This window comes from Sceloporus occidentalis, unplaced genomic scaffold (genome assembly GCF_023333645.1).
Source record: "Sceloporus occidentalis isolate IW3139 unplaced genomic scaffold, rSceOcc1.0.p SCAF_100, whole genome shotgun sequence".
Lineage (NCBI taxonomy): Eukaryota > Metazoa > Chordata > Lepidosauria > Squamata > Phrynosomatidae > Sceloporus > Sceloporus occidentalis.
In genome coordinates, this window is record NW_028317080.1 from 2854960 (window position 1) to 2868563 (window position 13604).

Sequence of the window (13604 nt, forward strand, 5' to 3'; positions counted from 1 at the left end):
TTCGGACTGTATCCAAATTACAATAAACAAACTAAAACCAACAAACTGCATCTAGTATTTAATGCAGGTAGAAACAATAATAAGCTAGTAAATCGTATCTTGCACACTGAAACACATGCTGATGAATTTTCTGTTTATATGAGCGAAACTTGGAAGACATGTTGTCAAAGACAGTGACAAAAAGGTTTGCTTGATCTACTCTATGGAAAAGCAAGCTCTGCTTTAGCTGAAAAAAATTTCAGAGGAATCATTTTATAAAAAAGTAGAAACAATTAATTATATAATTAATATAATTTGGCCCATCTAGTCTACGCGTTGTTTTCCTTGTTTCACTGTAGATTCATTATATTCACACAGAGGTGAGCGACCAGGTTGGTGGTGTGGAATTAGCTGAGCCAAACCCTTGTCTCCAGCCAATATATATCCATGTTATATATCCATTGCTTCTCTGTTAATTTAAATAACAATCTGTGCACAATACCCAGTATAGGTGTAACATACCATAACTGTCAGCAACAGTTAACATAAGAAGATGAATGAGGTTGTGAGTAAGAGCCTACATCTCACCTTCCACCTGCCTCTCTGCTTTATTATTATTATAATTTATTGTTTTATATAGTGCCGTCAAATTCCATAACGCTGTACAATGGGTAGACAGGACATAACAAGTAGTATGTAACGTAACAAATTGACATACAAAGACAACTCTGCTCAAACGACCATACAATCTATTCTAGAGGACTGCTTTCTGACATTCCCTTTTCCTCAGCTTTCCGTAATTTTCGCATTTTTCTCCTTTTTTTTCTATACTTTTACAAACCTACACTTTTCATTTTCCTGTAAAGCTTACTCACTAAACCCTGTAGTCGCATGAAATATTTAAATCCACTGGTGGGCCAGCTCCTGCACGAAGAAAGGATGGGGCATGGCCTTTAAAAATGTATAGTGAGGTCAGGAAGGTAAAATTGCTCAGTTCACCTGAAAACACACCACATGGTTCAGTGCATTGATCTGTTTTCTTCCCTTTCACTAAGATCTCTTTTTTTATAATTTATTTTTAACTTACTGAATAATATGTTCCATATTATGTATACTAGTATACTAGTGTTTGTTTTCTATCCCCTCTAGAAGCAATCTTCCTCCTCTCAGTAACTCCTTTCCTCGTTGATCTTCCCTCCCTGCTCCTACCCTCTTTATTACTATAGAACACATCAGCATGAGATGCACAAGTTCAAACATTATTTTCTGATATTCTGAAAAAAAAGGAAGAGGTTTCCTAATTCAGCACACACCATGTTTCAAAACCTACAGCACTCGCCTCTTACGGGTTGGTTAGGGAAACATGAATACTGCGTTATATGGACAGTATGTATATATATTGTGACAAACCCTATAGCATGAGGGCCATACATGTCACATTTAGGGGTCCTAAGCACAGTCCTCTAGGGCAATCAGAGTCGGGAACACCAGCTTGTAACAAAACAGCGTTTTATTTTAACTGCTCAAACCCCAAAACCAAATCATAAAAAGAAAACCTAGCTCCCAATTGGAGCCCTCTCTACCTAAACTATGCTGGCCCAGACTGACCGGCCCAATCACCCACTAACTCAACCTCCCAGCCAGACCCAGCTAAGCCAGGCTCTGGAAAACACCCTCCAGAGAGCACACAAAAGGTCCAGGCAGGTATTGCCTCACTTGGCTCAGGGATGGTCTTCTTCAGGGCCTCTCCTTGCCCTGGGAGCGCAGGGAAACGTCATCTTCCCCCAACAGAATGCCCAGCACTTGTGCCTGATGACGGCCCCATAGGAATCCCGGACCGGATCCTGCAGGCTTCTAGCCTCCTGGAAAAGCCAGTATGGATTTTTCACAGAATAGGGGAACGGAGCATTGGCCCACCCTGCTCTCCAATTGCTCCACCCCAGGGACCCATATGTATGATCTGCATAGTAGCTATACCCACACAGTCTCACAATATATATATATATATATATATATATACCTGACGGTAAGAGAACGTGGTGAAAGTACTCTTTGAAGGCTTGACAAACCCCAGGTACCAGGTTGCTGTGGCGTCAAGAAATCTTTCCTGGTTCCAAGGGTTTGGCAGGGGAGCCCCCAATGCCAGCACTATCTTCTTCCACCTAAAACGAGCCAGGCATACCACACTCACTCAAGTAAACTTGGCTCTTTATAACCACAACTAACACATATATGTAAAATGTTATATATATATATCTGAAGTGTAAGAAAAAAAGACATGCCAGCCATATTTCGCAAATTACATCTACCCAAAAAACCAGCACATTAGCTTCAGTGTCCAAAATGATTGATTTGCTGATAACTGAATTTTCCTAGAAGAAAAAAAATCCACTGCACAAGATAAAACAACCATGTTCTCCTCGCGTTGTTCCTGGAAAACTATCCCTTATTTGTATCACCACATGTGTCAATAATTTTGTATTACAAGATAGATTTATAAAAAACATAACTGACAGCAATAATAAATCACATAGTAAAGCAGACAGAAGCAAAAAAAAACACAACTAATTATTAATAAAATAGTTAACATCTGCCATCATGCAAAAGCTGAATGCCACGAGGAAGAACATCCACTGGGCTCAACACTGTGGAATGGGGAGAAATATAGCTTTTTTACAACTAAGTTGAGGTTTTAACTCTGTCACAACCTGCCTGTGAACACTTCTAGTGGGCTAGAGATGTTGGGAAATGCGGTCAGGCCCGGCTATGGATGTTGGGAGATGCGGTCAGGCTTGGCTAGGGATGTTGGGAGATGTGATTTTATTTGTTAGCCGCCCAGACAGTCTAGAACTAATAATGATGGCTGCTGATTTAACTTCAGCATAAGAGAAGGTGTGGGGGTGTGGGTTTGGTGGACAAATACACGCATTTAATCTCTAAATCTAATCTATTTCTGTTAAAACATTTCCAGGTACAGTGGAGATTGTTTTGTCACATTCAATTATATGGTGTTATTTGTATGGCTAGGTTTCCATTGGCTGGTTGTGATCCCAATAACACCATTGGCAATAGTAAATGGCCGGGGACAATTATCAGAGGTTGTATAAATACACAGACAAATCAGTCTGGGACTGACCCCCGAAAGAAGGGACATCAAGCCACCATACAACTCCCAACTGTCCCTATTAGTGCAGGTACAGTGGGGATGATGGGCTGGTTTGGGGTCATCAGAGGATCTCTCCTAAATTGCCCATAAGCTGTGAAATTTTTGAGGTCTGTGCATTTGCAGCATAGCCTTTGATCACAGCTTCCACGTGATCCGGGAAGCTGTGTGATGGGATAAAATGAATATCCCAGTACTGTTCTGTTCACCCATTGTACGGTGCTGCTGAATAGGATGGCGCTATAACAAGCAAATAAGCTACAAGGGGTCAGCATCTGTACAGGGAATGTCTGAATTTCTGCTCTGGTTTTAGGGCTCGCTCTAGATGACAAAACGTATTGATTCATTTGATAGTTATGATTTTTTCTTTGTAATATATAAAGCAAAGCTTTTGTTTCTGAAAATGTTTGTGTAACCATTTACATTATGGAAAAGAGAAGGAAGGGAGAAGGGGTAGATAGTGAGAAGGGAGGGAGAAGGGGTAGATAGTGAGAAGGGAGGGAGATAAGCAGGGTGTTTAAGCATTGGGGCTCAAGATGGCACAGCGCGGGCTGTTTGGTGACAAAGATGTCGTACGCTGGGCTGTTTGGGGACAATGTTGACTCATGCTGGGCTGTTTGGGGACAAAGATGGCATGTCCTGTGTGTGTAATTTGGGTGCTTGTCAGGTTCTATGTGTGCAATGTGGATGCCAAGGCTGGCCTTTGGGGTGTGCATCCTGTGATCTATGCCTGTAATTTAGGTTTTATCTATACCTTTAATGCTAGAGTTTTTATGTGAATTCCGATTGAGCTATACCTGGAAATCTGGGTTTTTGTGTTATTCTGTTGATCTCTATCTGCTATGCTATGTTTCCATACATTACATTTATACAGGGTTTGTATGTCTTATTCAGTTGATCAATACATGGAGTGCTGTTTCCTTGTGTTGTTTATATGATCTATACCTTCAGTGCTGATTTTACAGGTGATTTCCAGTTTATCTATACCTGCAATGCTGGATTTGTGTGCCCAAGGAACTGCTTGGGTAGGGTCCAATTTTTTCACTATAAAATATATTGGCAGCAGAGTCTAATATTTACACATATATATATATATATATATATATATATATATATATATATATATATATATATATATTGACAGCAGGGGCAGATATTTATATATATATTGGCTGCAGGGGCTAATAATATATATTATCAGCAGGGGCTAATATTAATATATATATGCAGCAGGGTCTAATATTAGTATATATTGGCAGTAGGGTGTAATATTAGTATATATTGGCAGTAGGGGCTAATATTAGAACGAAAAATAACTGCCAGTTCAGCTGTTATTTTTAAGTCATATTTCAATCAAGGTCTTTACTTCAAAGAGATAGGTACATACCATATTTGCTCGAATATAAGACAAGGTTTTTTTCAGAGCAAATGCTCTGAAAAATACCCCTCGTCTTATAATCGGGATCGTCTTATAATCAGACCTCAAATAGGTCTGACTTTGAGACGACTAAGATCCAGATCCCCCGCAGCTGCAGGGGCCCTGGATCCTCCTGCCCCCCCCCCCCGCCCCACTTACCGGTACTTTTGAGTCCCCGGTGTGTAGCTGGGGCAGCGTGTAGATGTCTACGCGATTCGCGTAGACAACTTCCGCTGCAGCAGGAAGGAGGGGTGGCTAGCAGCGGGGGTTGTCTGCGTCCATCGCGCAGACCTTCTCTGGCTGTCAGAGATCAGACTTCCCCGCACCGGAGAACTCTGATCTCTGACAGTCGGGGAAGGTCTGCGCGATGGACGCAGACAACCCCCGCTGCTAGCCACGCCTCCTTCAGGCTGCATCGTAAGTGCGTGGGATCTACACGCTACCCCAGCTACATGACAGGGAAGTCAGAAGCACCGGTAAGTTGGGGGGGGCGGGGGAGTTATAAATGGGGGGCATAAGGCATTTCTGGAGGCAGAGTGCTCTGTGAAATGCCTTTTAACCCTCTTAATGCCACTCTGCCTCCAGAAATGCCTTTTTAACCCTCTATACGCCACTCTGCCTCCTGAATGCCTTAAACCTCCCTATATGCCACTCTTCCCCATAATATGCCTTTTAACCCTCTAAATACCAGAGTGGCATATAGGGGTATAAGGCATTTCTGGAGGCAGAGTAGCACATAGGGGGTCAAAAGGCATATCATGGGGCACAGTGGCATATAGGGTTAAAAGGCATATCATGGGGCACAGTGGCATATAGGGGGTATAAGGCATTTCTGGGGCAGATGTGCATAACTGGGGGGCAGGTTGGAAAATAGAAGGAAATAAAACCAAAATATTTTTCTCAATCATAGCTTTTATTAAAAAAAAATTGTTTAGATGAATTAACATTTACTGGTAAAACTTTTTTCCTATAGGGTCATCTTCTATTCGGGCTTTTTCTTTTTTTCCTAAATTAATATTCAGATTTGGGGGGTCGTCTTATAATCAGGGTCGTCTTATAATCGAGCAAATACGGTATTATGTAGTTAACAATACATGTCTAACGCATATATATATATATATATGTATATGTAGAGTTTTTTACTTGCCCCCCCTACTTTGTCCCTGTCCCCCCATGTGCCCCCTCTAAATATGAAAGCTGGAGACGCCAATGATAGAAAAAGGCACAGCAATGCTAGAGCTTCCAATAAGGAATGCCCATTTGACCCCAATGTGCCCAATCTTTATCACCATGCTGCGTGAGGTGCTGTCACTCAAAGCTCAGAAAAGGTTTTAACTTGTTGGCTTTCTTAAGTAAAAACCTTTGGTACCCAATGTTGAGCATAAACCCACATAAATCCACAAAAACTGTGACATGAGTGTTCCTTGCCTTATCAGGTAACAGATCTGATTACCTTTTGGTATGAAGAGAGATGGGTGAACAAATGTAAAAAGAAAAGAAGAAAAAAGAACAGAAAACAATACACTCTGATATCGTTTTAATAGGAAACACAATCTGGATGATCATAATAATTCTGTAACGTTAAAGGATGGTGAGCCACAGGGGCAGAACAATAGAGGTGTAGCCAGTATGTAAAACAGGATAAAGAATATATGGATTCAAATTGCCATGTGAATTGGACTATATTTGTATACATGCGTGTATATGTGTGAGTATGTATGTATATGTGTGTAATATGTAAGCAGAGGTAAATCAGATTACAGTACAGGGGCCGGGAGGATATGACTAGGGGCTGGGTGTTATACGGGCCTGAGGAAAAAGCAAACGACAGAGAGTAGGGGATCAGAGAGCGGACTTGGGGTATTACAGGTGGACTGGGGATATGGAAGGGGCAAGGGATTCTGACATTGTAACAGCGCTATGGAATCTGCATGCGCTATGTAAATAAATGTAATGTACATACAGGAAAAAGACTAACAGATGGAGGAACGAATTTTAAAAGAATTGTAGGAGAATTTTAAACCAAGGTCAAAAACGCTTGGTTGGGAAAATCTCCAATTCAGCTGTTGTTCCAACTTGGCTATTTTGGCATCATTTTTGCAATTCTCTTGCATGTCCCTTGAAATTCTCTCCAATTCTTTGCTTAGTGAATAGAACCAAGAACATTTCATGTTTTCAAGTTAAGGACGTTAAAAATGTAATAAATTTAAATAAATTTAAATAAATTACATTTTTATAAGTTGTTTTGTTTACTTAGAACTGTGTTTATTGCCAAAAATGTTTGGGGGGGCCCTACAAAAAACAGCTATCTTGCACCAGTGCCCTTAGCTCACTAGTTCCTCCACTGGTAAGCCTTTCTTATCAACCAGCGTACGATTGCATCACTTCTCAAAATCCATACCTACGTCCAACTTAATATTGATATTTTGGTGTGAACGGTCAGTGATGTCTGTGTTGTCATCCATTGCCACTACACCCATTGTAACCTCCTCCATTCTTTGCAAGTCCATCTTCATTGCCAGGGAGCCGTTACTCAAAAACTTATTTTCTTCTGTCCCTCTGCTTTTTGGACTTTGCTTTGACTCTGAGTAGCAGCTCGTGAAGCAGCAAAGGAAAGCCTGAATATCTTGTCTAAACTTGGAACTCAGCCCAATGTAGATAATGGGGTTATAAAAACTGGCCGACTTGGCTAACAATGTGGCAACCACACTGGTGAGGCCAGGCACATGGTAGCCGCAGGCTGACCACATAGAAATAACAGCATATGGTGACCACGCAAGAAGAAAAGCAGTGCAAATGACAAATGAAACCTGTGTGAACAAGAAATTGTACAACTTGTCACTATAAAATAAAAGAATATTAGTCAAAATAGTTTCACCATCATGAGAAATATACAAAGATTGTAGAAAATATTTTAAATCAAAATGTTTAAACACCCTACCATTCAAAAAGTTTGGGGTTACTGCAGAGCCAGCCCTTATGGGGACCCCCCATGTGTCTACTCAGCACTAACACACATCCAAACACTCAGCTCCAACATACACAGACACTCGACACTAACACACACAGACATACCCAAATACTCAAACACAACCAGACACACATGTACTAACATACCCAGAGACACATGTTCACACACTAACATATCCAGACACACAAATACTAACATAACGAAAGACATGTATTCACATAGTAAAATATCACACACACTCAAACATACCTAGACAAAAACACATGTTCACACACACACACAACGTACCTAGGCACACATTAACACACACAAAGACACAAATTCACACACTTACACACACATACAGTACATACTACTATACCCAGCCACACTTTCACCTACATACCCAAAGACACATTTTCACATACTAACATACACAGGCAGACACACGCACACTAGCAAACACAGACAGGCACTAACATACACACCCAGAGACACACTAAAATACCAGCGCAGAGATGCACTAAAATATCCAGGCGGATTCACACTAACATATTGACGTATGGGAGAGAGTTCAGAGATTGGCTGCTAAAATAGTAAATGGTTTGCATATCTAAATCATACATTTTAAAGGGACAAAGGAGGACAGTTTTATTTTGTGGGCTGTCTTTTTTCTTGCAGAACATTTCAATGTGAAACACTGCAATGAAACTAAGCCCGTTCGCCACAAATACAACAAAAATGTAGGCATGTGGAGTAAGATTTAAAAAGATTTCTCTGGACTTAACCTCTGATTCCTGAACAATAAATCTGGACGTTAGTTGTTTTTTTTTTCTTAAAGTACAAAACAGTAGGCATAATCACAATATACTAGGCTCTTTAAACACTATGGTCTTCCCTATTTAGGATATAACCCACATTACCCTTGTGATGTCTCTCTCCATGGTAAGCTGGCGTTGGCTGATACCCCCATGTTGTGAGCTTTGGTGGCTTGCATGAACAGTCCTGATGATGGACACATAGCAGAAAACCATGATGGACACAGGGATAAAAAAGCCCCAAAGAAATACACCTATGACATAACATTTGTAAGAGACGGATCTTGTGGCTTGAGACCAGTCTATCTCACAAGTGCCATACTTGCGCTCTGCAAGATAAATCATAGAACAAATAAGAAAATGGCAGACGGTAAAACACCTATATGTGTGGTGTCATTCAAATTGTAATACAAAAGCATGCTGTAAGTGGAAAAACAATCATATCCAGTTAGTAACAGACTGTACTGTCTGGATTTATGCATAACTACCAATGGTTCTGCCCAGATCAGGACAGTAGGTAACTATTTTTTAATGATTAGCTGTCTCAAAAGTATTAGTGTTGGCTACACATACACACTGCGAGCTTTGATGGAGAAGACTGACCAGCTTTGTTAGTAGAACACGCTAAAAACCCTAACAGAGTACTCTAGATTATCATCTCTCATCTGTATGGCACAGTATGTGCCCCATTTTTTATATATATTTACCTGTGAAACTTCCCCATCCCAGCAAAGGGAATCCAGACCAGATAGCAGAGGAGATCCAGATGAAAACGAGAGCCATAGAAACACTCTGTTTGTGTACCTTGTGAGCTGAGGACACAGTAGATTTCCCCGTCATTGAAGGAAGTAGTGGTGGCCACATTCTTTACTCTTTTCTGCCTCACCCTTCGAAAAGGGGCCAAAGATGGGAACAGGGCATTGTGTAGGGTTAGACTGAAGCAGTAAGTACTTGCTTGAGACATTGCATGTAAACCTTTTGTTATATATTTACTTACATAACCATGGTATTTCAATTGAAATCATGGTCTAAAGTGCCGGTAAAAGTTAAACTAACTTATCGGATGGATGTATACGTTTTGTCATCGTTACTAATTTTTAATAGTTCAGCAGTGTTTATTTTTTATACTTTTTCATTGAACTATATGTTTATATTACAAATATAATTGTCAAATGGCTCCATCTAAGACTGATAATCTTCAAATGAAACAACCTAAGACTCTGGTGGTTTATTTACCAAAAGGAGAGTTGTTAGGCTTCTAGTTGTAACATTATGGACAAAGGGGTCATCATAAACACAAACTGTCAGATAATGAATTACACATACATTACCTCTATGAGGTTGACATCCTTTGACGTAACGGAAGATACTGATTGCGGTCAGGGTACTAATACTGATTAAGCCAAACAGTAGGATCAGAAAACCATCAACCTAATAGGTGTGAGAAAGATTATCAGAGAAAAAATGCACTTAATAGATGTCCTTCAAGTAACATGTAATTTTCTTCAGATATTTCTGTCTCTGCTATCATTCATAATTTACTAACCAACATGAGCGAGGCTCCCAAATGGAGGTTGTGGATTTTCTAACACACCAAGAGCTGTCCTTTACTGTATTTTTTCCAGGGTCTTCTAACAAATACACACCTTATTGCCATACCTGGTGGAATCTCAATGTTTTATGTCACTATTTATGTGATTATATAAATCCGTTGAACTTCTGCCAGAGTTTTTCTATGTGAAATACTCTGCAAGTCACCCAAGTCCCTGGATCTCCTATGGAGATATAGCCTTCGACTGGACAGCTTACTAGTTAGCATTTAAAAATTTGTAAAGATCATATATCCACAGGATGTACAAAAGTCTGCAAAGCAGTGATACGCTTGACGCATCTCATTCACACAACCTAATCATAGGCTACTTCTTGTCCATCCTGATGATATAGTTCCTGTAGTGCAGATTTTTTCTTTTTGCATTAGACTGTTGGTGTGGGCGGCCATTACCTAGAAAATACAGTAAAAAACACAAAAGCATGTAAACATGTATTATACTGTTCATGTATGTAGTGCAGAAGCATGAAGACTCTCTGCATCATGGTTCTGTCCAACAGTTTCCTTACTTTGCACGTCCACAAGGAAGTGACCAGGAAGCCATCTTTGCCCAGTCCATGGAAGAGCTCCACAATGCCGCGAGAGTAGCCAAAAATGGAGATTCCAGCATCAGACACAGCAAGGTTTAGGGTCAGCATGTCGTGGGGGTCTAGGGACTGACGGCGTTTGCACATTATACAAATGACCACTCCATTTCCCAACCATGACATCCACCCTGAGGACAACAGAAATCAGTCCTGACATACACTGATCCTCTGCAAAGGCTACATTAATATAAAATCACAGATGAAAGGGTGGTGGAGTACTGCAAGGGGGATTTCAACATGCATGGGACACGCATGGTTATCCTGAATCTAACACCAATGACTGATTTATGGGTATAGCAGCAGAAACAATGAGCCAAACTAGATGGCTGAATGGATCTATTCTGCTGTCAAAATCTTTGTAGTGACAGCATGTGTGTATGCTTCTGTATGTTTTTTTGTTTCTCAGGTAATGTAATTGCTTTGAGGATATTTGCTCTAAAGGAAATGATTATTTTATCTGTGGGAAACTGCATAACCAAATTTCTGCCTTAAGCTTTCCACGCTTCTCAGATGAAAACATGGCGAAGTATAATCATACAACCCTTGTTAATGGGAAATGTTGCTCAAACAGTCCATGCAACTGGGCATAAACACTGGCCAATGGGACCATTTGTAAGGGCCACTCTAAGTCAGGCCCCATTCAGGCATGTTTTGCTGTATTCCATTCCTGCATTTCCGTATGCTCTGTCCTGAACCTCTGATTCCTGGATTCCAGTCCTGCTCTTGGCTTCAGCTTATGTTTCCTTTATAAGTTGTGTCCCACCCGTTATGTTTGTCTCAGTATGCAGTCTACAGGTATGGTTTGATCTCTGTTCTGTGTTTAGATTTCATGTTTAGTAATTCTGTAGGCAGGGTTTAGCGTTAGGACCCACCGAATATTGGAGTACTTTGGGGGTAGTGGTAGGCTAAGCATACTATGGCCATATGATGTGATGGAATCTCCCATTGCTATCTTATAGTCCTAGGCAAGTTCCTGTATCCATGTGTGTCTGTATTTTGTGAACCTTTGCCCTCCTGTCCCTGAATCATCTGAGGATCTTGGTTCCTCTCTCCTCTCCCCATGTCCCCGTTAAGATTTCCTATCCTTTCTTACAGGAGAAGCGTCTGAGGATCTCGGCTCCTCACTCCATCCCTTGTGTTCCTTGCCTTGTCCTTTGTTGTGCCCTGTATCATGTATGTATTGTCTGGTTATGTTTCTTGCTTGGTCTCCCTGTCCCTTTCTCGCTTTGTCCCCCTTGCTTGTTATGTTTCTGCTTTTACTCTGCTTAGCTTCCATACTTCCAGCCGGCAGCATCCTTCACACGATTCTAGTGCTATGATAATGCCTGCTTCAGGGTGCCTGCAGGATATCACTTTGTTTTGTTCTGGACATCCGCTGCTATGTCAGGGTGCTGGTATGTGGCTGCACAACCCTAGATGCCCACCCGGGAGAGTGCAGTCACCCTGCACCGGGCCCTGTCCAACTCTGCTACTGCGCAACAACTCCTGAACACTATCTTTGGACGCTCTGGGTCATTACAGTTGTCTGTATGGACCCAGTCCCTGACACTATTAGCAGTTATGGATGTGGAAAGCCTGAATGGGACAGTGTATGATCAAGATGTTGCCCACATACCATGGGTGTAACACAACATCATGCCACTGTTCATCATGTATGGCAGAGACACACTTGATGTAACACATGGCTAAGTGCTCAAAGAAGCGGGACAGTTGATATGTATGACTGTATAGATCTGTATTGTCTGTTTTCAATCCACCCTTTGAAACTACTTCCCTTTGGCGCTAAATTACAGCTTTTTTTGTCTTTCAGACCATTGTAGATTCGCTTGGTCATTCTGTACCCTTCTATGGTGAACGTGGAACACTTTCATAATTGTCAACTATAGTACAGCAACTACAGCAAGAGAAAAATATATTCCTGAAGAATGGGGCAATGAGAAATGCAGGTAAACTGAGAACATGTATAACATTCAGCAGTTCAGTTTTTATAAAAATTATTTGTGTTATGTATATAAAAATAGTTGTGGTGCAAGTTATCCTATCGCGATGGCAACCAATGTTCAATCAACAAGTACATTCCATTAGTTGCTATAGTGATTGCACCACTTTCAAACATTGCACCAGAATCAGCTTATACATAAAGTTTAGCATTTACTAAACAGGTTTTTATGTTACATTTTTCTACAAAGAAAGTGATTTCTCAGTCAAAAATATACAATACAAAGTTGAATATGTTCCCCAAGACTGAAATATTAAGCCAGGGAATTTTTTATACACATCCACTGCTATTAAATGGTCTGTCAACACATTTTCTGCAGGAATTGACTGCATTACTAAAGTAACAATGAATATCTCTTTGTACTCTTAAAGGCCAATTGATAAAACTAAAGAATCCTAAAACTGATACACCAAACCTTATAATGATTTTGACAATAGATTAATCTTAAAATTTAAATTTACAAGTCATTACTATAGGTCTGTCTGAACTTAACGATCATTTCCATCTTACCTAGGAGCAGCAGATAAATCCCAATGGCGGTCTCCCCTTCATCTGATTCTCGAGCTTCAGTGGAGCCATTGGCCAATATGAAGGAGCTGTCCTTCAGCACCAGAGTCATGTTCATTATGAGTACATCAGCACCAAGTACTCTGCTTTGTCCTCAACGGTACGCAAATATTGAGCCACAGGAGTTTGAAATATTCTTTGACTGATCTATCTGGTGGATACGTCTTCACGCAATGGAAGCTCACAGCTCTCAGTCAAGTTGAAGTCTTGAAATCTCTCCCTCCTTCTGGGCCCCGAGTCTTGCCACAGCCGCCGTGACCTGGCAACGAGCCGTAAGTCAGACTTTAATCTTCTAAAAGCTTCTTGGAATTAGTATTTTACTGTAAAAGAAGATCTAAATGTATTTGGAAGTGTGACAGCAGGCAACAATGGACAGATTAGATGTCCTGGATGTTTATGTGCCATAAACATCCCTATTATCTAAGAAAACTTGAAAACTTGATGATCTTCCAGCTTGAATGACAAAATTCTTGTTTGCACTTGTGTATTCCCTTATACTGCTAACTGTAAAACCA

At 40.6% G+C, this 13604-nt stretch overlaps 1 protein-coding gene across 1 annotated transcript; it reads right to left on the reverse strand.

The window, feature by feature from the left end:
* Positions 1–6940: 6940 nt before the first annotated feature.
* On the reverse strand, positions 6941–13141 carry LOC149284066 (opsin-5-like). The gene is made up of 6 exons (XM_089497235.1): positions 13033–13141; positions 10446–10651; positions 9648–9758; positions 9035–9131; positions 8433–8656; positions 6941–7369 (listed from the first exon to the last, which is right to left on the reverse strand). The coding sequence occupies exons 1-6, from the start codon at positions 13139–13141 to the stop codon at positions 6941–6943; spliced, it is 1176 nt and encodes a 391-aa protein (XP_089353361.1).
* Positions 13142–13604: the final 463 nt, after the last annotated feature.

Bases quoted from the DNA above. Each gene is read 5' to 3' on its own strand.
- LOC149284066 (XM_089497235.1), bottom strand. From the start codon at position 13,141: ATGACTCTGGTGCTGAAGGACAGCTCCTTCATATTGGCCAATGGCTCC. The intron at 9,132-9,647 runs GTAATTCATTAT...TCAGCTCACAAG, and splicing joins CTCATAGAGGTAATGTATGT to GTACACAAACAGAGTGTTTC. The intron at 7,370-8,432 runs GTAATGTGGGTT...TTGTTCACACAG, and splicing joins TGGAGAGAGACATCACAAGG to GTTTCATTTGTCATTTGCAC.